The 25549-nt window shown below is 43.6% G+C and overlaps 1 protein-coding gene across 1 annotated transcript in view; it reads right to left on the bottom strand.

The window, feature by feature from the left end:
* Positions 1–9187: 9187 nt before the first annotated feature.
* The window catches only part of LOC120060870 (phosphatidylinositol 3,4,5-trisphosphate-dependent Rac exchanger 1 protein-like), a 119493-nt gene continuing 103131 nt past the window's right edge, over positions 9188–25549 (bottom strand). The window contains exons 26-40 of the mRNA XM_039010278.1: positions 23588–23794; positions 21677–21765; positions 21467–21549; positions 20886–20976; positions 20574–20699; positions 20088–20129; positions 19408–19625; positions 17787–17889; positions 16652–16795; positions 13678–13792; positions 11417–11483; positions 11102–11277; positions 10766–10868; positions 10192–10259; positions 9188–9328 (exon numbers count right to left, since the gene is read on the bottom strand). Coding sequence (XP_038866206.1) covers positions 9286–9328; positions 10192–10259; positions 10766–10868; positions 11102–11277; positions 11417–11483; positions 13678–13792; positions 16652–16795; positions 17787–17889; positions 19408–19625; positions 20088–20129; positions 20574–20699; positions 20886–20976; positions 21467–21549; positions 21677–21765; positions 23588–23794 — 1675 coding nt within the window. The 3' untranslated portion in view covers positions 9188–9285. The remainder of the gene's footprint in view (positions 9329–10191; positions 10260–10765; positions 10869–11101; positions 11278–11416; positions 11484–13677; positions 13793–16651; positions 16796–17786; positions 17890–19407; positions 19626–20087; positions 20130–20573; positions 20700–20885; positions 20977–21466; positions 21550–21676; positions 21766–23587; positions 23795–25549) is intronic.

Genomic DNA, 25549 nt, shown 5'->3' with positions numbered 1-25549 from the left:
ATACGGTTACCTTGTTTCCCAGACTCGGATTAAAAATTGTCTCCCTCCAGAGGAAATGACAGACAAAATCAAAACATGAGAAAAATAGAATAAGGAGGTTGCATGTAACGCTTATCAAGCCAATGTTCTAATACGATCTTTCAAGTTGAATAATAATGTTCGTGTCAATTTCGAAATAATCTGATCCATTCATAAAATTGACAAATAGAAACCGAGTTTTACATTTTTTATTTACCTCGTCATTTGAAAAATGTAAGTTTGTTGCAGTTAGGAAAACTGGGTGATTTCTAAATACGTGGTTCAAGTGGATGCTACTATCCAGCCCAGCCCAGCCGCACTATCACAGTGCGAATGTAAAGACACTGCTCATCCAAAGTGGTAAATTAATGGGGTCCTTTGGAGAAAAATGTCTCTCGCACACACACAAGCAGACGTTTGGCGGCATGCATGTATAACAGGCGTCACTGTGCACACTAGTGTTGCGCCGTAATTGCAAATGTCCCATCCGCAACCACCAGAAGATATTTTATAAAGTGAAAATCTGAGGCCCGCATCTGACCCTAACCCGCTAATATAGAAAATGAGGCTACATTCAGAGACAGCGGAACGATTTTTTGACAGGAGGTGCAGGATTTTTATTGGGTCTGATTTAGATATGTTTCTGCTTCCAATTTCCGACATGTTGGTAGCCTATTTGTTAGTCAACTTGTCTATAATTAGATACATGTAGCTTCTCTTCTGTCATTACATGTTGCAATTGAAGACTAAATAAACACGTTCACCAGAATGTCATAAATCGATAGAATGAAAGCTTCAATCTAATTGACATCGGTAAAGTTCTGTCAATTCTGCTTCTTTTGCGGAGCGAAGACGTTAAGGGACTAGGGAGAAAAGGCAATACAAAAAAAAAAACGGGGAAAATGTTCGTGCCAAATTTACAAATAACATACGTTTGACCAGTTGTATGGAAATAGAAAGCGGTGAAAACGACTCAACATGTTTCTGATAATATTTAATTTAACCTTGGATGCATATTTTATGTGGTTGAAATTGGCTACTATCAGCTTTTATGACGCTGATAAAGATAGAACCTCTACAGATGGTATCTAACTGTGCATTCGCATTCTCTCACAATGCTGAAATAAAGAAATCATATTTCAACAGTCCTGTTGCCGAGTCCAAATTTAGCATACATTTGGTGTATAATTTTACTGCAGTAAATGCTTCTGCATGAGTTAATATTAAGGCTATAAAGATATAGGATAACCGCGGGGACTGCGGGTTATGAGTCAACGCGCACGTACACACACACCAAGTTTCTCCCTGGCAACTTCAGACTAAAGGCATACACTATATTAAAACAGCCATGATGTGTTATGATCACAACCAAATGAGGAAACTCAATTGGCACTGTCACTGACCGCAAAGAGACCTGGGCTTGAGTCCCTGTCAGTCTGCCCTCCAAATTCACTACAACGTTCTGCAGCGTCGCCTTGGCGAACACCTTGCATAGTCTACAGTAACTTTCTAACAGCTATGGTTTTATAACGAAACAGACATTCAGAATAAAAACCTCTGTGCGTAATGGCAACTATTAAAATCCTTAAGATTCTATTAAAGGTAACCCATACAAACAAATGGAAGTATGGAGGTCGTTTTTCTTGTAAGTAAGCGTTTCACTGTAATGGTTACACCTGTTGTATTTGGCCATGTGACAAAAAAAAAAAAGATTAGATTTGAGCCCCCAAAAATACAGGGTTAAATATGTGTAATTGTTTAAATAAAAATGACATATTTCCTGAGCTTTCTTATATCTCCTAGATACTGTATAGGACACACAATTCAATACCTGATTCATTTTTTTACAGTATTTTTCCATTTATGAATGTGTTATTCAATGCATTTGATAAAATAATATTTTGGGGGATACCTAAAGGGGTCATAAAATTCTAAATCAAATCGCTAAATGATCCATGATATCACCATCTTAAAACAATTCTATATGTTAGCTTAGTACCCCCCCTCCCCCAATGGCTTAGACTTTTAGAGGTTAATGACATTATCCATGGTGCTTTACTAACAGTATTTACCCCTTATGGCAACTATCCTTCTAATGAGGCTAATTACTTTGGGATCATGGAGACCAGGGGCTATGAGTGTGTATGTTTTCCATGTCGAGCTGCCCTCCAAATTCGCTACAACACTGCTATTTTGCAGCCCATTATAAACACAGACTAAACCTATAGCGGCTCACTAGATTGAGTACCCATAACCTGTAGGCTAACAGTAGGTTACAGTGGGCAAGTGAAAGTAAATTAGACTATAGTGTAACGGAATTATAGGCCTAAACAATGGCTCTGGGATGAGTAAAGCAAGGATTTTACGCAAACGTCTCTGGGAGGAGAGGCAACTCAAGGACCACTCCTGCAAAGCAGCATATAGGCGCTGTTTGAATATATTCATGGATGGATTCTCCCTTTTTTGAAATAAGTCATTGGATCAATGATGATAGGCTGCAGAAATAATTACTGATCTGACATGACTTGGTTGGTAGCCTAGAGTAAAATCTCCTTTCACACATCTATCGATGTCGTCTTCAAGGATGGGAGGAATGCAGGATAATGAGTGCAAGTTTACGGGAGAAAAGTGTCACAACAGTGGTCAAATGGGGCACATAAAGAGGGCCTGCAGAATTACAGTCGCAGACCAAACGATCACGCAGGCTCCTAAAACGACTCAAGGTGGAGAGAGCGAGACATTTGAAAAGGGCAAATTTCATACAGGAAGAGGAAGAGTGTAGCGAGGATGTGTTTACTATTCACAACATGGACACTACCTTTACTAAGGTACCTCCGCTTAGACAGTATTTAACTGTACATGGATGTAAAGTGAAGTATGAGATAGATACTGGCTGTAGTGTAACGTCACAGTCAGAGTGGGCAGCACCGTCAGTCCCAGTGTTAAAACCAGACGGTACAGTGAGATTGTGTGGTAACTATAAACAGAATGTCATCACTAGAATAGTACCCCATTCCTAAAATGGAGGACATGTTCATGTCCTTAGCTGGAGGAGAAAAATTCAGCCAACTAGACATGAGCCATGCTTATCAGCAGATTGGGCTAGATGAAGATTCAAAGAAATATGTCACAGTGAACACGCACAAGGGACGATTCACCTAAGCCAGGTTACCCTTTGGCGTCAGCTCCAGTCCCACTATCTTCCAGCACACTATGGAGGAGATTCCACAGGGGATTACCCAGTGTCTCTCGATGATATTCTCCTGACAGGAAGAAATGATCAGGACCACATCCGAACACTGGACAGAGTGTTACAGCGACTGGAGGAGGCTGGGCTACGCTTGAAACGGAGTAAGTGCAGCTTCATGGAGAAGGAAGTGACATTCCTAGGACACAGGGTGGACGCTACTGGACAGCATCCAGTGCCAGAGAAAGTAAAGGCGGTGCAGGACACACCAATGCCTACCACAGTCACAGAACTAAAATCATATCTGGGCCTATTAAACTATTATAATAGGTTTCCTACCGAATCTGTCGACACTATTGGCTCCTGTGCACAAGCTGCTGAGGAAGGACGAGCCATGGTGTTGGGGATCAGAACAACAAGAGGCTTTCAAACTGTCAAGAAATGTTGCAGTCGAGCAGATTGTTAGTGCATTATAAGGAAGGAAAATAACTGATACTTTCCTGTGATGCCTCGCCCTACGGGGTAGGGGCGGTATTGTGGTATTGTCATCGTATGCCAGGTGGGGGGGGGTGGGGGGCAATAGGGTTTGTATCACGCACTCTCTTCTCTCCTACAGAGAATACCTTTTCACAACTTGATAAGGAGGGATTAGCTATCATATTCGGGTGCAGAAGTTTCATAAGTATCTATATGGGAGAGAAAATGTCATGGTAAGTTTTCTATATGGCATTGCTTTGGGGATATCTGGTGTATGTGTGTATTTATGTTTGACTTCGCCTCCAAGGACCACATTAATTTAACACTTCATTGTATCGTGTAGGCAAAGCTAATCTCCCCCACACTCAACTTTCATTTTTCAAATGAATAAAGGCACATTTGAAAATGTGAACAAAATATATACAAATCTAAATGTTAGTGTAAAAAAAAATTAAATAGAAGAATTGAAAATAGATCTATTATTCAATTTCAAAACATTTATCAGATCATTAGACTGATAAGCATTACAATGACCAAGGAGAGTTCTTTAAAAAACATAGCATGCCATTGCTCCATTTAATACTGCATGATGTGTAGGCTGGAATGCTTTCAATTCTTGAATACCTGATATTATTGAGGAATACAATTGCTCCTTCCCAGTACGATAAATAACTAATCCCTTCATATTGCAGTAATAGCCTACAGTAACTGCACTTAAAAAAAAAAAAGAAAAGAGAAATGCCATGGCGGCTGACTCATATCCTCAATCTGTCAATCTCAAAAGGGGAGCTCCCATGTCAATGGAAAATGGCTTCTATACCACCAATCTACAAGTCAGGGGATAAATCGGATGTGGCCAACGACCATCCAGTGTCAATTCTATGTGCCATCTCCAAAGTGTTGGAAAGACTGGTGCACACACAAGTTGCTAACTATTTCTCACTCAACAGCCTATTTACAGCCTATCAAAGAGGTTTTTGGAAGATACACAGCACATCTACAGCAGCGCAAAGGGTTGTGGAGGACATGCCATCGGCTTATAACAGCCAGGTGGTCACAGTAGCAATCTTCTTGGATTTGAAGGAAGCTTTTGACACTGGTCACCAACACAAGGTCCTGAGGAAGCTTGAGAAACTAGGCTTTGACAGCACTCGAGTGGTTCACATCATACTTACAGGAGAGGAGTCAGTACACCAAACTGCAAGCCACACAATCAGCCCAGGTACTTGTGGTAAATGGAGTACCACAAGGGAGTGAGCTTGGACCCCTGCTGTTCTGCATTTACATAAATTACCCTCGCCCATCAGTGCTGGAGAAATGCCGTATACATATACAGTGCATTCGGAAAGTATTCAGACCCCTTGACTTTTTTCCACATTTTGTTACATTACAGCCTTATTCTAAAATGGATTAAATAGTTTTTTCCCCTCATCAATCTACACACAATACCCCATAATGACAAAGCAAAAACAGGTTTTTAGGAATTTTTGCAAATGTTAAAAAAAACTTCAGACCCTTTACCCAGTTTATTGTTCTGAGTCTTCTTGGGTATGACACTACAAGCTTGGCACACCTATATTTGGGGAGGTACTCGCATTCTTCCATGCAGATCCTCTCAAGCTCTGTCAGGTTGGATGGGGAGTGTTGCAGCGCAGCTATTTTCAGGTCCCTCCAGAGATGTTTGATAGGGTTCAGACTCTGGCTGGGCCACTCAAGGACATTCAAGGACATTCTGAATGCCACTCCTGTGTTGTATTGGCTGTGTGCTTAGTGCCGTTGTCCTGTTGGAAGGTGAAACTTCAACCCAGTCTGAGGTCCTGAGCACTCTGGAGCAGGTTTTCATCAAGGATCTCTCTGTACTTTGCTCTTTCATCTTTCCCTCGATCCTGACTAGTCTCCCAGTCCCCGCCGCTGAAAAACATCCCCACAGCATGATGCTGCCACCACCATGCTTCATGACGTAAAGCTTGGCATTAAGGCCAAAGAGTTCAATCTTCGTTTTATCAGACCAGAGAATCTTTCTCATGATCGGCGAGTCCTTCAGGTGCCTTTTGGCAAACTCCAAGCAGGCTGTCATGTGCCTTTTACTGAGGAGTGGCTTCCGTCTGGCCACCCTGCCATAAAGGCCTGATTGGTGGAGTCCTGCAGATATGGTTGTCCTACTAGAAGGTTCTCCCATCTCCATAGAGGAACTCTGGAGCTCTGTCAGAGTGACCATCGGGTTCTTGGTCACCTTCCTGACCAAGGCCCTTCTCCCCCTATTGCTCAGTTTGGCCGGGGGCTGCCAGCTCTAGGAAGAGTTGTGGTGGTTCCAAACTTATTCCTTTTAAGAATGATGGAGGCCACTGTGTTCCTGGGGAACTTCACTGCTGCAGACTATTTTTATTACCTTTCCCAGATCAAATCTAATTGGTCACATACACATTTTTAGAAGATAAAGCGAGTGTAGCGAAATGCTTGTGCTTCTAGTCTGACAGTACAGTAATATCGAACAAATTCCCAATGACTACCTTATATACACAATGTAACGGGATGGAATAAGAATATGTACATATACATATATAGATGCGCGATGCCCGTGTGGCATAGGGAAGATGGAATAGATGGTATAAAATACAGTATATACATATGAGATGAGTAACATAGGATATGTAAACATTATTAAAGTGCCATTATTTAAAAGTGACTAGAGTGATACCATTATTAAATCCATTTTTTAAAGTCAGCCTCTCTATGTTAGTGATGGCTGTTAAACAGTCTGATGGCTTTGAGATAGAAGCTGTTTTTCAGTCTCTCGGTCCCAGCTTTGATGCACCTGTACTGACCTCGCCTTCTGGATGATAGCGGGGTGAACAGGCAGTGGCTCGGGTGGTTGTTGTCCTTGATGATATTTATGGCCTTCCTGTGACATCGGGTGCTGTAGGTGTCCTGGAGAGCAGGTAGGTTGCCCTCGGTGATGCATTGTGCAGACCTCACTACCCTCTGGAGAGCCTTGCGGTTGAGGGCGGTGCAGTTGCTGTACCAGGCGGTGATACAGCCCGACAAGATGCTCTCAATTGTGCATCTGTAAAAGTTTGTGAGGGTTTTAGGTGACAAGCCAAATTTCTTCAGCCTCCTGAGGTTGAAGAGGCGCTGTTGCACCACACTGTCTGTGTGGGTGGACCATTTCAGGTTTGTCCGTGATGTGTATGCCGAGGAACTTAAAAGAAACTTTCCACCTTCTCCACTACTGTCCCGTCGATGTGAATAGGTGGATGCTCCCTCTGCTGTTTCCTGAAGTCAACAATCATCTCCTTTTGTTTTGTTGACGTTGAGTGAGGTTATTTTCCTGACACCACACGCCGAGGGCCCTCACCTCCTCCCTGTAGGCTGTCTCATCATTGTTGGTAATCAAGCCTACCACTGTAGTGTCGTCTGTAAACTTGATGATTGAGTTGGAGGCGTGCATGGCCACGCAGTCATGGGTAAACAGGGAGTACAGGAGAGGGCTGAGAACGTACCCTTGTGGGGCCCCAGTGTTGAGGATCAGCGGGGTGGAGATGTTGTTTCCTACCTTCACTACCTGGGGGCGGCCCGTCAGAAAGTCCAGGACCCAGTCGCATAGGGCGGGGTCGAGACCCAGGGTCTCAAGTGTAATGACGAGTTTGGAGGGTACTATGGTGTTGAATGCTGAGCTGTAGTCAATGAACAGCATTCTTAGATAGGTATTCCTCTTGTCCAGATGGGATAGGGCCGTGTGCAGTGTGATGGCAATTACATCGTCTGTGGACCTATTGGGGCGGTAAGCAAATTGGAGTGGGTCTAGGGTGGCAGGTAAGGTACAGGTGATATGATCCTTTACTAGCCTCTCAAAGCACTTCATGATGACAGAAGTGAGTGATATGGGGCGATAGTCATTTACTTCAATTACCTTAGCTTTCTTGGGAACAGGAACAATGGTGGCCATCTTGAAGCATGTGGGGACAGCAGACTGGGATAGGGATTGATTGTTTATGTCTGCAAACACACCAGCCAGCTGGTCTGCGCATTACTGCATAGTTTCCTAAGGACGTGAAACGAGGCGACCATATCTGTCGGCACCATCTTGCTCTTTTCTCAGATCTGTGCCGACCCAACCCTGTCTCGGAGCTCTACGGACAATTCCTTCGACCTCATGGCTTGGTTTTTGCTCTGACATGCACTGTCAACTGTGGGACCTTCTATAGGCAGGTGTGTGCCTTTCCAAATCATGTCAAATTAATTGAACTTACCACAGGTGGACTCCAATCAAGTTGTTTTCTACAACTCAAGGATGGTCAATGGAAACAGGATGCACCTGAGCTCAATTTCGAGTCTCATAGCAAAGGGTCTGAATACTTATGTACATAAGGTATGTTTTTTTCTTTTTTATACATTTTCAAACATGTTTAAAAAAACTGTTTTGCTTTGTCATTATGGGGTATGTAGATTGAGGAGGAAAAAAATATTGCATCCATTTTAGAATAAGGCTGTAACGTAGCAAAATGTGGTCAAGGGGTCTGAATACTTTCAGAATGTACTGTATATGCAGATTACACAGTCCTGTACTACTCAGCAAATACCACAAGGGAGAGTGAGGAGTCAGTGTCAAACGACATCAAGAGGGCAGCAGCTTGGTTTGCTGACGACAAGCTCTCCCTATACCCTCAGAAAACCAAGGCAATGCTGTTTGGCAACCCACAAAAGCTGAGATACACAGGCAAAAGTATCACAATAACAGATGGACAAAACACGTATGAACAAGTAAACTCCATGAAGTACCTGGGGATGAAGTTGGACCCACACCTACACTGGACTGAACACGCCAGCCTGGTCACAGGGAAACTACTGTCTGGGCTAAAAAGAGCAGGGGACTTTGTCTCCAAGGACATCATCCTGACAATTTACCATACCATAACAACTCACCTGGACTACTGTGCCACAGTATGTCTTCCCACCCTACATCAGGACAATAAGACAGGTCTTAACCGGCTACAGCGTATCATCAACATGACCGGGCATTCACGGAGGGAACACATAAAAACAGAGGTTCTTCTGTAAAAAGCTGGAATCGAACCACTGACGGTCATGATCCATTACAACGCCCCAGTGACTGTTTTCAACGACACACAGCACAGACTGCCTGAATACATGTCAGACCTGTTCAGGTGGGAGTCTCCACCCATCCTCCGGGGTCACACCAGAGCAGCAGTCAAAGCCTATGACCAATTGGACCCGTACCTACTGGCACAACCATTAGCGAAAAATATGGCCATTCAAGGCAGTCTGCAGGTCTTTGGACCATTGCTCTGGAACAAGCTTGACTTATCCACACGACAGCTAGCATGTCCGCCTTCAAAAGAGCAGTACACATAGCTGTAATGTGAGCCTTGTTTTGTATGTATGCTACCGCGTATGATGTGTGTGCTTCTGTGCATGCTGTGATTTTAGATATGCTTTTGTATGTATGCCAATGGGTATGCTGTATATGTTTTTATTGATTCTATGGAACTGAGGACTCACTGGAAAACAGTGACAATTGTTATTGAGTGGACTATCTTGGCTAAATAAATGAGCGGAATGAAAACACAGCGATGCTTAGTCTCTTATAGATCTCCGTCTTCGGGTGGCAGACACAACTTGAAGAGCCTGTGGGAAGTAAAAAGTGTTGAACGTTATTTTAAGATCTGATATTTGTGTAGCCTAGTTCCAGATCTGTTTGTGCCATCTTGCAGAATCCTACAGCATGAAAAGATTTGAAACCAAGCTAGTACTGTGTAACTAAAGCCTTGTTCACACTGCAGGCCTTAATGCTCAAATTAATTTTGTTTTTCAAATCCGTTTTGGAATACTGACTGTCCAAACAGCAAGTTACAAGTGACCAGCAGTCCTGACATGGCTACGCTAGTTGTCATAGTAATGACAGGTGTGTGTGTAATGGTGTAGGTTGATTTGTGGTGGTGCTATTGCTTCCTATCACTCAGAAGTTATGTAGCAAGCTAAGGTGACAACAATGCCTGCCATGGTCGTTTCCCAGTTACTTTGAATGTTCAAAATCATAGTGTAAGAACACTTTCAAGGCCTCAAAGGATAAGATGATCCAACTTTCAAAACAAGTCCTTTTTGCCTAATAACAGCAGTTTACTTCGCTAGCTAGGTAACTGTTTAGCTTTCTAAAACGTTCACTAATTTGTTTGTGAACAATTAACAACCTGGTTAGCTACCATATGTACTTGTCAAACTGTCAAAAGAGTAGCAAGCTAGCTAAGATATGCAAAATAACAGTCTAAAAACCACTCGAGGGCAAACAAATCAGATTTGACCATTCACACCACCTACGACGGTGGTTTGAAATGTGGCTTGAAATATCCGATTCCATGTGCTTTTTGACTGTTCAGACTGCAGAAAAATTAACAGATTCGAATCGGACATGCAAAGAAATTGGATTCGAGTCACTTCAAACTGGCAATGTGAACAAGGCTAAAGATTGAACTCAGTCCTATTGTCTATACCTTGGGGCTGCGGGCGGCATCTGGTCCATCACTTTGAGGTTTTTAGCCGAGATCTCTACCCTGGTGCCCTATCAGAGAAGAGAGAGGGTTACACAATATTACATATTACATATTTAGACTGAGGACAAGTGCCCGCTGCTCAGACAGTATACCCAAAGTTATATTTCTACCTAATGTCTTTAGGTTGAGAGCGAGCCACACCTATCGGGGAAAGACTACATTCAACCTTCATTTACCCATCCCACTGCATCGTTGTCCTGATGTACTGTACAGTATGTAGTGAATGTCTTAGAATTCAGCTCGAAGCCCACGTTCAAAGTCCAGTAGATTATTGTTTGTCAGTAAAGTACTTTTTAGTAACGCTATGTTATACAGTAGGTGGAAGTTGCTTCCTTTCATATTCAGTTTCCATTTTTGAGCCACTGGTCATTAAAGATTAGCAAGGGGATAGAGAGATGTGGGTTGTATCCATTAGGCACCGTTGCTACATGTTTTGCTACGGTGTACCCTAAATGAATATGACCCAGAACTTAAATCTGTTGCTAGGCGTGTAAAAAGGGTGTAGTTAGGGCACCTGTTTGCGCATGATGTCCATGGTCTGCATGATGCAGCGGGGCATGAGGCCGTGGTTCCGTGCCAGGATCATGGCCTGATCAAGGGTCACACTCAGGGTGCACCTGCTCAACACAAAGGTCAGAATTCAGCAGGTAAAAGGTGTTTTGAATGTGTTATGATTACCTCATGGAAAGGAGTTGAAAATACACTGTTTTAAAGGGGCAAGGCATACTGTACGCAGTGCATGTCTAAGCACTACAACTGACATAGCAATACATAGATGTGGATGAGTGTTTGCTCCAGCTGATGGTAACTGGCAGTACTATTACATCACTTTCAAGGTCATACGACAGACCTCTGCATGCCAGTAGCACACATGGTGATATGGCAGGCGCCCAGGCGGTTGCACAGCTCGGAGGACACACACAGGACGCCGACGCCAGAGGGGTGGCCTGCGGCATTGGGATGCACGTTGACATATGACTTCATCAGACAACACAGGTCGTCCAGAGTGTTGAGGGGTCTGAGGAGCTGGGTAGGAGAGGGGGGACAGAAGACAGGGGATTTAGGGGTTAAGACTATAAAAATAAGTACTCCAACTTTCCTTTCCGGGCAAAAGTACTGCCCCTGAGCTTGTTTGTAAACAAAGAGTAGGTCTGATTTCTGTTACCTGGTCTATCTTCTTAGCTGTGGTGTTGGAGTCAGTGGGAAGATTTGACTTCTCCAGGTAAAAAGCCCTGTAAGAATAGAATAATTAATAATAATAACAATTGTCATTATATGTGCCCTATTTCACACATGTACAAGTGTTTGTTAATACGCATGTATGAATGAAAAATGTGTTTTGCATATGTGTGGTCACGGCCAGGGTCTACCATTATCGATGGAGCAATTAGGGAGCAATTGCTCCAGTTATCATTCAATATGACTGTTATTGAACAATTAATGAATACATTGATATTCTCAATTTTCTCATTTTCACATCAACAAACGTCATCCACCTTCTAAAGCTAATACAGTAGTCAAACTAATCAGCAAAAGAAAACCCCTTTATGCAAGTGGGTAGTACAATACAGTAAGTAGTACAACACAGTGGGAAGTACAACACAGTGGGTAGTACAACACAGTGGGTAATACAACACAGTGGGGAAGTACAACACAGTGGGAAGTACAACACAGTGGGTAGTACAACACAGTGGGTAGTACAACACAGTGGGTAGTACAACACAGTGGGTAGTACAACACAGTGGGGAAGTACAACACAGTGGGGAAGTACAACACAGTGGGAAGTACAACACAGTGGGAAGTACAACACAGTGGGTAGTACAACACAGTGGGTAGTACAACACAGTGGGTAGTACAACACAGTGGGTAGTACAACACAGTGGGTAGTACAACACAGTGGGAAGTACAACACAGTGGGAAGTACAACACAGTGGGAAGTACAACACAGTGGGTAGTACAACACAGTGGGTAGTACAACACAGTAAGTAGTACAACACAGTGGGTAGTACAACACAGTGGGGAAGTACAACACAGTGGGAAGTACAACACAGTGGGAAGTACAACACAGTAAGTAGTACAACACAGTGGGTAGTACAACACAGTAAGTAGTACAACACAGTGGGTAGTACAATACAGTGGGTAGTACAACACAGTGGGAAGTACAACACAGTAAGTAGTACAACACAGTGGGTAGTACAACACAGTAAGTAGTACAACACAGTGGGTAGTACAATACAGTGGGTAGTACAACACAGTGGGAAGTACAACACAGTAAGTAGTACAACACAGTGGGTAGTACAACACAGTAAGTAGTACAACACAGTAAGTAGTACAACACAGTAAGTAGTACAACACAGTAAGTAGTACAACACAGTAAGTAGTACAACATTGTAAGAAGTACAACACAGTAAGTAGTACAACACAGTGGGTAGTACAACACAGTGGGTAGTACAACACAGTGGGTAGTACAACACAGTAAGTAGTACAACACAGTAAGTAGTACAACACAGTGGGTGGTACAACACAGTGGGTGGTACAACCCAGTGGGTAGTACAACACAGTGGGTAGTACAACACAGTGGGTAGTACAACACAGTGGGTAGTACAACACAGTGGGTAGTACAACACAGTGGGTAGTACAACACAGTGGGTAGTACAACCCAGTGGGTAGTACAACACAGTGGGTAGTACAACACAGTGGGTAGTACAACACAGTGGGTAGTACAACACAGTGGGTAGTACAACCCAGTGGGTAGTACAACCCAGTGGGTAGTACAACCCACTGGGTAGTACAACACAGTGGGTAGTACAACACAGTGGGTAGTACAACACAGTGGGTAGTACAACACAGTGGGTAGTACAATACAGTAAGTAGTACAACACAGTGGGTAGTACAATACAGTAAGTAGTACAACACAGTGGGTAGTACAACACAGTGGGTAGTACAACACAGTGGGTAGTACAACACAGTGGGAAGTATAACACAGTGGGAAGTATAACACAGTGGGTAGTACAACACAGTGGGTAGTACAATACAGTAAGTAGTACAACACAGTGGGTAGTACAATACAGTAAGTAGTACAACACAGTGGGTAGTACAACACAGTGGGTAGTACAATACAGTAAGTAGTACAACACAGTGGGTAGTACAATACAGTAAGTAGTACAACACAGTGGGTAGTACAATACAGTAAGTAGTACAACACAGTGGGAAGTATAACACAGTGGGTAGTACAACACAGTGGGTAGTACAACACAGTGGGTAGTACAACACAGTGGGTAGTACAACACAGTGGGTAGTACAACACAGTGGGTAGTACAATACAGTAAGTAGTACAACACAGTGGGTAGTACAATACAGTAAGTAGTACAACACAGTGGGTAGTACAATACAGTATAACACAATATAAAGTGCGTGGGTTGCTACCTGAGTTTTCGGTAGTAGGCTTTGACCCTTTCCAGTGCGACGGCGTTGGTGCGTTGCTGGAACTCTTCTATGGACACGTAGTCCTGCTCGGACACTCCCTCTGGCCTCTCCAGGGCTGACCCAGGGACAGATATAACACAGTAGAAATGCAGTACATGCAGGCAAGCACATAGGCATGCAGGCAGGCAAACACGGATACATACACAGAAAAGCGCACACACACACACGATAGGAAGACACATGAATATACAGTACATACACGCACCTTGACAGACAGACACATTGCTAATATTCTTTTATAATGGATAAAATGTACAAGTTTATACTCTGACAGCTGAATAAGATCACTGAACACAAAACTGTATTCAATACGAGTGGCCTGTAGGTGGCGACGACACCCAATTTAGACCTAGTTCTCTAGGTCTCCACGACTGCAGAATAGTATTACATTACAAGCTTGTGCTTTGCAGCCACTGAACAATGTGAGCCTGCCTCCCTGTTGGGTTATTGTCCCAATTGGCACATGTGGATAGAAAATGAATGGTTCCCTAGCACAGAGAATCCAGCATAATTCCAGCCATTTATATGGACCCAACGAAGGTCGAAAGGACACTGCAGTGAAATAATAGTGAAGAGGAAGCAGATAGGTAGGCACAGAATACATTTCCCGGTTGTACGTCATAGTACGTTACTCAAATGGTAGTTATGACACCGTAAATGGCAATTACATAAGAAATACCCCAAAATGTGTATTTTGTTTGTGACTATAGGTACTTTCACGCTTGCATTGTAACTAGAACATTACATGTAAGCATCTAACCCCGCTTTTCTTAAAGTATGGGTCGCGACGTGTCAGTGTACATTTATAATTGTTTCATTAAATACTGGACTTGATTTGGCCAAGTGCATCTGGGCTCTCTGCTCAGTTCGGCAGCTGCGCGAGTGTGAGAGGGAGATGCCCCGTGTGCTTCGCGGTTTACCAGATCTTTTTCCAGCAGTTTTCTTGAAGATCACTCACGACGCGACACACACGATGCAACGCTGTCGCTCAGGCAACAGATGATCCGCTGTCAGCCACTGACTTGTCATTTCCACTCGCCGTCACTCACCGTTGTCATCAAATGAACTCATGCTACCCACAAGTTCTGCCTGAGCTCAATTGTCATGAAACGCATATACAGCGATGAGTTTCTCTCTCTTAAATACAAACTTATAATGAGGAGCGCCCACAATGGTGTTTTGTGTGTGGAAGTGCTTAGTAATGGAACTCGCATAAAGAAGAAATTAATAAAACGACACGTCCTGACCGAACACCCAGGGAGTTCTTTCAGAACAGGGCAGAATGAGTCAGGAAACAGGGCTTCGACTGTGGAAAAGTAAGTCAGCTAGCAAGGCATTGTTGTCATTTTTTAACCGGTGATGATAAGCAGTAATAAGGGAGTACTAACGATGTCAAGCAAAGAGGCACTGAGTTTGAAGGTAGGCCTTGAAATACAGCCACAGGTACACCTCCAATTGACTCAAATGATGTCAATTAGCCTATCAGAAGCTTCTAAAGCCATGACATCATTTTTCTGGAATTTTCCAAGCTGTTTAAATGCACAGTCAATTTAGTATATGTAAACTTCTGACCCACTGGAATTGTGATACAGTGAATTATAAGTGAAATAATCTGTCTGTAAACAATTGTTGGAAAAATTACTTGTGTCATGCACAAAGAAGATGTCCTAACCAACTTGCCAAAACTATAGTTTGTTAACAAGATATTTGTGGAGTGGTTGAAAAACAAGTTTTAATGACTCCAACCTAAGTTTATGTAAACTTCCGACTTCAACTGTACCTAGTTTATATGGATATTTAATTTAATTGTTATTTGTTTTTGTCTATATTGCATTTGTTTTAGGCATAAGGGCAATGAAATGTACCGATATTTATGTATAGTCGCATATTTTCCTAAGCTTGTGTCCCAGGAAAAACATAATTTCTCATTTGGGTCACAGACTGAACAAGTTTAAGAACCCCTGATCTAATCAGTAAGGAGAAAGGGATTTAGAGATACTGAGTAAAAGACCTCTGTTGAACTTGATTATTATAGACACCATGGCCTGCATCCCAAATGGCACCCTATTCCCTAAATAATACATTCCTTTTGGGCACTAAATAGGGAGCCATTTGGGACTCACTCATGGTCAGTGTAGGCAACCTATTCCCTATATAGTACATTCTTATTTAGTTCCCAAAAAGGAATGTATTATAGTATTAGGGAATAGGGTGCCTGGCATGACTTATCCAGGCTAATGTTATAGGTGAATGGATGAAGACATTGTTCTATAAATCTAATTGCTCCTGTCTCTGTAAAACTGAGTGCATATTTAAGATTATAGCAAATTGATAGGCATTATAAACTGTGTGGTTTGAGCCCTGAATGCTGATTGGCTGACAGCCGTGGTATATCAGACCGCATACCACGGGTATGACAAAACATGTATTTTTACTGTTCTAATTACATTGGTAAGCAGTTTATAGTAGCAATAAGGTACCTCGGGGGTTTGTGATATATGGCCAATATATCACAGCTAAGGGCTGTATCCAGGCAGTCCGTGTTGCGTCGTGGTATATTGGCCATATACCACACCCCCTCAGGCCTTATTACTTAATTATACTTCTGCATTGTGAAGGTCTGTGTATCTATGGACCTGCAACATATTCCCTGAAGGTGCCTCTAGTGCATTTCTTAAAATTCAACCCAATGCCATTTGATTTGACTCGACTCCATTCAATTCATTAAACTGTGATTCAATGAGGTTTTGATGACCACCGCCTGGTCTCTAATTCAGCCAACTTTTATTTTGATGATAATTCGAATCAACTCAATTGAATTCAGCTAACTTTGATTTGATGATAATTCAAATTGACTCGACTCAACTGAGTTCAGCAACATTTTGGACGAGCGGGCTGTTCTCTTCCTACTCACCGCTGGTGAAGAGCACAGTGTGCAGTTTGAGGCTGCCCCCGTTCTGCAGGCGCGTGGGGAGCTCACTGAAGTGGCAGCTGTCCAGGTACATGGTGACCCTCAGGGCCTGCCGGGTGCCCTCCACGTGGTAACACACCGGCGTGTCTGGGGGGAAAAAACACAGAAATCGCTGAGCTTTCACATTTGACCCCAAGGGGAGGTTAGTTATGGGGCATTTTCCCTTCAATTACCCATTGGCTTATTGATTGTCCTTATTGGCATTACATTTACATTTGAGTCATTTAGCAGACACTCTTACATAGAGCGACTTACAGTTAGAGTAGCCATCTTAAGCTAGGTGAGACAACCACATTACAGTCATAGTAAGTACATTTTCCTCAAATACAACACTATTGGTTACTTCCAATGTAAACTTGTTCATAGCTATTACTATGTTGCAAATGACAATATCGGTATTCAGTGTAGTAAACTCTGCAACAGATAAATGTATTAGTTAATCATCCCGACCCCTGGGGAACCCTAGGAACAACACAACCCCTGTGAGGTTAGCAGACCTTCTGAAGAACTGAAGAACCTGTAATCCTTTGGGATTGGGTGTGAGGTTTTAGACTTTCATGGAACCCTCCGCCTTCATAATGTTTACAAATGGCTCTACTAAGGGGGGTTAGGGGGATTACTGAACAGGCTTTTATCAAATCAATACTGTCAGATGAGCTTATAGCCTCCACAAACTGTCTGCCTAAGCAACAGCCGCTACGATGTGCTGGTGCTAGTTAGCTAGACCGTGCCGTACTGCTAAACTGGGCCCATTTTCTAAAAAGCGATTTAAACAGGTTTTTAAAGGAAGGAGAGGAAGAAGTATTTTGTATTATGTGTGTGTGTTATGCTTACTGTTGAGCAGTAACCTAGAATAGTACATCCTCCCCATTTTATCCGTGGCTTTCTCCCCCTAAATGGGAAATGCATCTGTTGTGCTTTCTTAACACAGCAATCTCGGCTAACCATATTACAGTTAGTGAAAAGGGACATGTTGGGGATGTACAAGTCGTGTGTGTCTTCCTCCACCATGCGTAAACACAAGTCACAACTCAGTCTTTAAACTGACCACCATTGCTATGGGAAAGGGTCTACTTACTTGCGACCAGGCATTCATCCTCCAGCTGGCGGAAGAACACTGTGACTTTGTCCAGGTCCAACAGGGCTGCCTGGGTATCCTCCAGCATCGTCCTCTCCTCCTTCTACACAGCAGAGAGAAGACAAAGTTCAGCTAACAGGCCAGGGGCCATATTCAGAAAGTGTCTCAGAGTAGGAGTGCGGATCTTGAATCAGTTTAGCCTTTTAGATCAACATGAATAAGATTATATGGACAGGAGGGACCTGATCCTAGATTAGCACTCATATTCCAAGACTAATACTGAATATGTGACTCGTTTCAGGAAACTAGGCATATGTCACAGGTCACTACTTCACAGGAGAGGCATTTGAACAAACATACATTTTATCAAAATGTGTTTTTTGACAGAAATGCCTTCTGGAACATGTGAATGTTCATGTGCGTTAATAACAAACTTCTATGCCATCTATAAATATAAATAAAATTGTTAAATTACGAGCCTAGTTGGTTTAGCTACAGAAAAAGGCAGGGCCTTCCTGCTAGCCATGATTGGCTGAGATAATGGATGGGATGGACATGCAAGAGCATGAGTTTGTATTGGTCTGCCATGTAGCATGCTTCTGTCTATAGCATGAGCTGCTCAGTATGTGTAGGTAATCCTTTCTAACACTGCTTTTTTTTAAAGAAATCACAAAGTACTGCAAAAGTGTTGCTAATGCTCTCCACTTTCTGGAGGACGATCGTGCCATGCTGACTCTCTCTGACTCTGAAAATAAATCAGACAATGAGCAAATCCCTGATTTAGGTTAAAAAAAAAAAAAAAAATCATTGATCCAGACAATGAAAAAGGCGATCAACAGTGTTCTTGTCACAGAAGAAGTTGATGAAGTTTTGAAATCAGTGGAATGCCCGGTGGAAGCAGAGTATGATAGCTAGGGAGATGGAGAAAAATCTGGCGTTTGATTGCAAATATGTGGAGGGAATCAAAAAGGGAACACATAGAAGGCTGTTGTATAAAACACCCGTCTCCGCAGCTCCCAACTAAGGGCAACCATTGCATTTGTGACAGAGAGGGAGAAGTGTCCATCCATGTATATGGGTAAGAGTCTAGCTTGCGTCATTTTCATATATTATACATTTTTTAAAAAATTTTGACAGAAAGTTTTTTTCATTGCAAGTTAAAGCCTACTGTTAGCTAGCTAGCTAACGTTAGCTGGCTAGCTCGCCAGCTAACATTACGTGTATGATCTGTGTAGTAATATTATTAGCATCTCAGAAAGCCATTTGCATTGCTAGTGATAGCCTAAAGTTAGCTAACTAGCTAACATTGAACCTAGTTGGTTAGCTTTAGCTACCTGCAGATTCATGCATGGTAGTAACGTTATGAGTTGGATTATGGTTCAATGTTTAGCTAGCTAGCTACATGTGTAAACAAAATACTTACTGGTCAAACTAAATCAAGCTCGAATTAAGTATTTGACTCCGGTCTGCTGAGTCGAAAGGGAAATAAATCATACAGCATTAATGTTTAACGTGTTCTGTTGATAATCAGTGTCTCTTCATTCTGATGCTTGTTCTTTTACAGTATTTGGCTATTCTACAAAGTATCCAGATATTCTTCCACCACAGTACCGCCTCTTACCACGTGGGGCGCCAGCGTTGCCTGGAAGTTGAGCAGCACGCCGATGGTGGCCGCCTGCTCCAGCCACTTACGGCTCGTGTCCTTGCAGTCTTCCTCGTACTCTCCAGCGTTGTTGAAGTGCGCCTGCAGCGCCGCCAGGAGCTGCTCGGCCAGTGTGCACACAGCGCTCACCGCACTCTGGCAGAAGATCACGTCCCGCTGCAGCTGCAGAGCCGTGTCTGGGGCCGAGGGGAGTGGAAGAGAGGGGTAAATTATTGTCTGTTTATTGTCTGTTTTCACAGAAATTTGCTTTGCTTCATATAAACTCTTCACAGGACATTTCAAAAACAGCAACATACAAACCATATGGAAGGCAGGGGACTATGCAAGTCATTAGACAGGCGGAGGGGTGGGGTTGAGAGAGAGAGGAGTATAATGGAAAGAGGTGGGAGATGGGTTGGAGAAAGAGAGGTAAGGGAGGGGTAATTGCAAAAGAAAGAGGATATGATAGTGATAGACAATGAAAGAGAGAGGAGGGAAGGGTAAAAGAAAGAGTGAAAGAGGGCACATGAGACGGACGGTTGACAGGATTTTGACAACCGTTATTACTCTCAACCCAAAACACTGACATAAATACTGCCTCTGTCTGGTCCCTCAGAGAAGTAAGACAATCAATCATCTAAATCTGACATAAGGCTTACCTGTACATTTGAGCAGGGCCAGAAGCACCTGGTTCGTCCCATCTACAGAACAAGGAGGATTTTATTACCCGAGTGATCCACATGTGTTTCTGCTGTGTCTGCGTGTGTGTGTGTTTGTTTGTGTGATGGGTGTGTTACAGGTGGGTTTCTGCTGTGTCTGCGTGTGTGTGTGTTTGTTTGTGTGATGGGTGTGTTACAGGTGGGTTTCTGCTATGTCTGCGTGTGTGTGTGTTTGTTTGTGTGATGGGTGTGTTACAGGTGGGTTTCTGCTGTGTCTGCGTGTGTGTGTGTTTGTTTGTGTGATGGGTGTGTTACAGGTGGGTTTCTGCTATGTCTGCGTGTGTGTGTGTTTGTTTGTGTGATGGGTGTGTTACACGTGGGTTTCTGCTGTGTCTATGTGTGTGTGTTTGTTTGTGTGATGGGTGTGTTACGCGTGGGTTTCTGCAGTGTGTGCATTTGTTACACGTGTGTGTGTGTTTTACTGACCATCCACAAATCGTTGCAGGCTCTCCACCAGTGTCTTAATAGAGCTGGGCAGGTTCCAAGGGTCCTCCTGGCTGTTCTTGTGGATGATGTGACAGCGCACCGTCCAGTCTTCAGTGTGACGGAACTCTGCTCCAGAAACAGGGGGTTTCAATGATTTGGTTAATTACCAATATAAATGCTATGAGAATTCTTCAGTATAACACTTCACACATCTATACACACACACATTCTCAGTGAACCCTGACAACTCTAAACAAACATATACTCAGACATGTCTTACACACACAAACACACACAAAACGTAGCTGGTACCTGGCTTAGTGTGGTCAGTGTGAAAGTGCTTGGTCTCCTCGCAGGCCTTGGTCATGACGGGCCCTTTGAGCAGGCTGTTGATGGAGTCCACCTGCAGATGACAGTCACAACCAGTCAGACCTCAACACACAGAGACTGGCCTCAGTCTCTCAGGCCCAGGAAATCGACGGGAGCCAAAATGGTGGTGTCCCTCGGGGAGTATGGGAGAGGTCAAAGGGCATGTGATGTCGGTAAGAGTAGATGCAAGGAGGAACACACGTCTGTGTGTGTGTGTGTGTAGAGAGAAAGAGCGAGAAAGACAGGATGACAAAGAGGAGAATAGAGAGATGGCACAACAAGGCAATGCACTACAGATGTAGACCAGACTGATTACTATGAACATGATGTTTCTGAGGGCTAATGGAAAAGGTGTGTGTGTGCATGTGTACGTATAATATTAGTGCAGAACAGTGTCTTCACTACACACGTCAACACAGTTTATTACAAAACAGATTGAGAACAGCATGGCTACTGACTGATTACAGAGGTAATGGTAAAAGCAGTATTGTGCAAAAGATAGTGTAGTGGTAAAGATGGAGCACCTGGTTGAAAAGGTGCTCCAAACAGCCGTGCAGCTTGTCCTGCTTGTCAGAGGAAATACTCATGTCACAGGGCAGCTCATCACCTGAGAGAGAGAGATGGGAGGGACATTGTGTACATTTTTCCACATAAGTCAAACCAACGTGATATTTGTTATCCTACAGGGGTATGAACATCTTAGTCTAGTCGTTACTTTATGAACTGCTTCTTACCTGAACCCATCTCGTCACTCCCCAGGTAAGAGCTGTTGCTACGTACACTTGTGTACGACAAGACGGAATCCCTGTTACTGGTACATTCACTGAAAACACACAGAGAGCGAGAGAGATGGTCAGAAAACAGTTGAAAAACAAACCCAGAGTACATTCATTCCCTACAGAAAAAAACACAAGGTCAAATGTCTGTCTTGTAAATTATAGGCAGAGCGAGCAGTAGTCAAATGCTTCTCACAAACATCAACTTCCTTGATTGGCATGACTAAAACGCATTCCACTATAATGTCGTAAGGTGTGGCTACACCAATGTCCCAAATAAGATGGTTAAAATAATACATAACCAGAAAAGTTGAAGTCAAACGATACTCAAACATTAAAGAAGATCACAAGCCTCCACAACAGCAAAGTTTTTGCATAAAGGGACAGTTCAGAAAAAAATTACATTTAGATACGTTTCCATTTGGCAGTGGCTAGTTTAACAAAACCAAAGTTTGGATTGCTGTCACTCCTTGTCCATAGACTGCTTTTAAGGTAAGGAAACAAATACGTACATTTGCTGAACCATCCCTTTAACGCTCATTAGTTATTCTCCAATTATCCCTACATTTTCAATGCATTTTAATAGGCAGCCCTACTGTTGTGAACATTTCTGTGTGCGTCGTGGATTAAGGAGCCAGAAGTAGCATTATCATCGTGCTTCGCACTTAAACAATCACGTAGTTTTACTATAATCATCCAGCTTGGCTCAGCAACTAACTGGCCCACACTGTGAACTGCAACTAACTGGCCCACACTGTGAACTGCAACTAACTGGCCCACACTGTGAGCTGCAACTAACTGGCCCACACTGTGAGCTGCAACTAACTGGCCCACACTGTGAACTGCAACTAACTGGCCCACACTGTGAACTGCAACTAACTGGCCCACACTGTGAACTGGAAATCACAGGAAGACACTACAGCTTAGTGAGTTGTTTGTGAGTCGGGTCTCTATTATTGCCTGCCCTATAAACTGTGTGCGTCTTAATGTGTCTGCCAATGGGATGCTGGATCATTCCCGTCGAGCTGGGACTGAAGTGCCAACCCTTACGTAAAACACACGGGAGTTTGGCCTTGATTCTCTCCTCCACACACACAGGCACTCTTGCGCACACACACATGCTCTCTGGGAGAGGGTTCCAAATTTAGTCCCACCTCATGGTAGGTTTTGGAGCAGCCCACCCTCTCCAGATGTGACGAGATTGAATGTCTGAGAGACAAACTAGACTGATGGCTCTGAGATACAAATAATATTCGACAAAGATCATACACGTAACGGTAGCGAGCCAGCCAGCCAGCTAACGTTAGCTAGCTCGCTAACAGTATGCTTTAACTTGAAATGAAAACAACTTTCTGACAAAATTAGAAACTTGTAATATCTGAAAATATAGCTAGCTAGACTCTCTTACCCGTATACATGGATGGACGCTTCTCCCTCTCTGTCACGGATGCCATGGTTGCCCTTAGTTTAAAGACGTAATCTGGAGACAGGTGTTTTCTCCATCTCCGTAGCTATCATACTCAAATTCCACTGATTTCAAAACTCGATCTCTCGGCATGTCCAGCCCATTCATTATCTCAGCCAATCATGGCTAGCGGGAAGGTTGCTGACTTTTTCTGTGGCTAAACCAACTAGGCTCGTAATGTAACAATGTTATTCGTATTTACAGACAGCATACACGTTTGATATTAAGGCACATGAAAGTTCACATGTTCCAGAAGGCATTTCTGCTCAAAAACGCATTTTGATTTAAAAAAAAAAAAAGTTTACATTCAAATGGCTCTACTGTGAAGTATTGACACGCAACATTCACCTAGTTTCCTGAAACGAGTCACCATTATATCTTGTCTTAAGTCTTTCTTATCTTACCTGTAGGAGTCCCTGTAGCTCATGGTGTCTTGGCCCGAGTCCTCTTGGTCCTCTTCCGTCACCTTGAAGCAGACCCTCTTGATGCCCCCGTGCTCCGCCTTTTCCTGGTCCCCCTCTTCGGGGGTCACGGAAGGGGGCTGAATGGCCTCGTAGGCTGGGGACTCGCTGCCCTGCGGCTGGGTGGGCTCCGTGATGGAAAAAAGGAGGCTGTGGTTCCCGCCCGCCACATTGGAGGAAACACACGAAAAATAAGAGAAAGGGAACTATATTAGAAATATTCTCATAATGTGTCTGTCTTTTATGGACACACACTCTGCTTTAATATGCGCACACTTAATTTACACACACAGTAAAGAAGGTTTTCCCTCCTCTCAATGGGGTTGTGGTTTCACAGCATATTCCTGCTTGCCCAGTCCATGAACAGTTTTGGACTGAAGAATTCCCCCATTTATGAGAGAGAGCGAGAGAGAGAATGTGTATCAGAGCTATTCAGATCAAATCAAACTTTGTAACATAACAATAACGAGTCTATATACAGGGGGTACCGGTACCGAGTCAGTGTGCGGGGGTACAGGTTAGTTGAGGTAATTTGTCCATGTAGGTAGGGGTAAAGTGACTATACATAAATAATAAACAGCGAGTAGCAGCAGTGTACAAAACAAATGGGGGGAGGGTGTCAATATAAATAGTCCGGTGGTGATTTCAAGCTGTTAAGGAGCCTTTTGGTCCTAGACCTGGCGCTCCGGTACCACTTGCCGTGCGGTAGCAGAGAAAAGTCTATGACTTGGGTGACTGGAGTCCGACAATTTTATGGACTTTCCTCTGACACCGCCTATTATATAGGTCCTGGATGGCAGGAAGCTTGGTCCCAGTAATGTACTGGGCCGAACGCACTACTCTCTGTAGCGCCTTACGGTCAGATGCCGAGCAGTTGCCATATACCAGGCGGTGACGCAACCAGTCAGGATGCTCTCGATGGCGCAGCTGTAGAACTTTTCGAGGATCTGGGGACCCATGCCAAATCTTTTCGTTCTCCTGAGGGGGTAAAGCTGTTGTCATGTCCTCATCACGACTGTCTTGGTGTGTTTGGACCATGATAGTTTGTTGGTGATGTGGACACCAAGGAACTTGTAACTCTCGACCCACTCCACTACAGCCCTGTCAATGTTAATGGGAGCCTGTTTGGCCCACCTTTTTTACTGTAGTCCACGATCAAGCTCCTTTGTCCTGCTCACATTGTGGGAGAGGTTTTTGTCCGGGCACCACACTGTCAGTTCTCTGACCTCCCTATAGGCTGTCTCATCGTTGTCGGTGATCAGGCCTACCACTGTTGTGTTGTCAGCAAACTTAATGATGGTGTTGGAGTCGTGTTTGGCCATGCAGTCGTGGGTGAACAGGGAGTACAGGAGGGGACCAAGTACACAGCCATGAGGTGCCCCAGTGTTGAGGATCAGCGTGGCAGACATGTTATTGCCTACCCTTACCATCTGGGGGTGGCCTGTCAGGAAGTCCAGGATCCAGTTGCAGAGGGAGGTGTTTAGTCCCAGGGTCCTTAGCTTAGTGATGAGCTTCGTGGGCACTATGGTGTTGAACACTGAGCTGTAGTCAATGAACAGCATTCTCACATAGGTGTTCCTTTTGTCCAGGTGGGAAAAGGCAGTGTGGAGTGCGATTGAGATTCTGTGGATCTGTTGGGGCAGTATGCGAATTGGAGTGGGTCTAGAGTATCCGGGAGGATGTTGTTGATGTGAGCCATGACCAGACTTTTTTTCTCCTCTGGTTGCACATGTGACATGCTGGTAAAATTTTTGTAGAACCGATTTAAGTTTGCCTTCATTAAAGTCCCCGGCCACTAGGAGCGCCGCTTCTGGATGTGTATTTTCTTGTTTGCTTATGGCCTTATACAGTTGGTTGAGTGCTGTCTTCGTGCCAGCATCGGTCTGTGGTGATACGAATAAACGG

Source organism: Salvelinus namaycush, chromosome 16 (assembly GCF_016432855.1).
Source record: "Salvelinus namaycush isolate Seneca chromosome 16, SaNama_1.0, whole genome shotgun sequence".
Classification (NCBI taxonomy): Eukaryota; Metazoa; Chordata; class Actinopteri; order Salmoniformes; family Salmonidae; genus Salvelinus; species Salvelinus namaycush.
The sequence above is the reverse complement of the archived record's forward strand: the minus strand, read 5'-3'. Positions and strand labels throughout refer to the sequence as shown.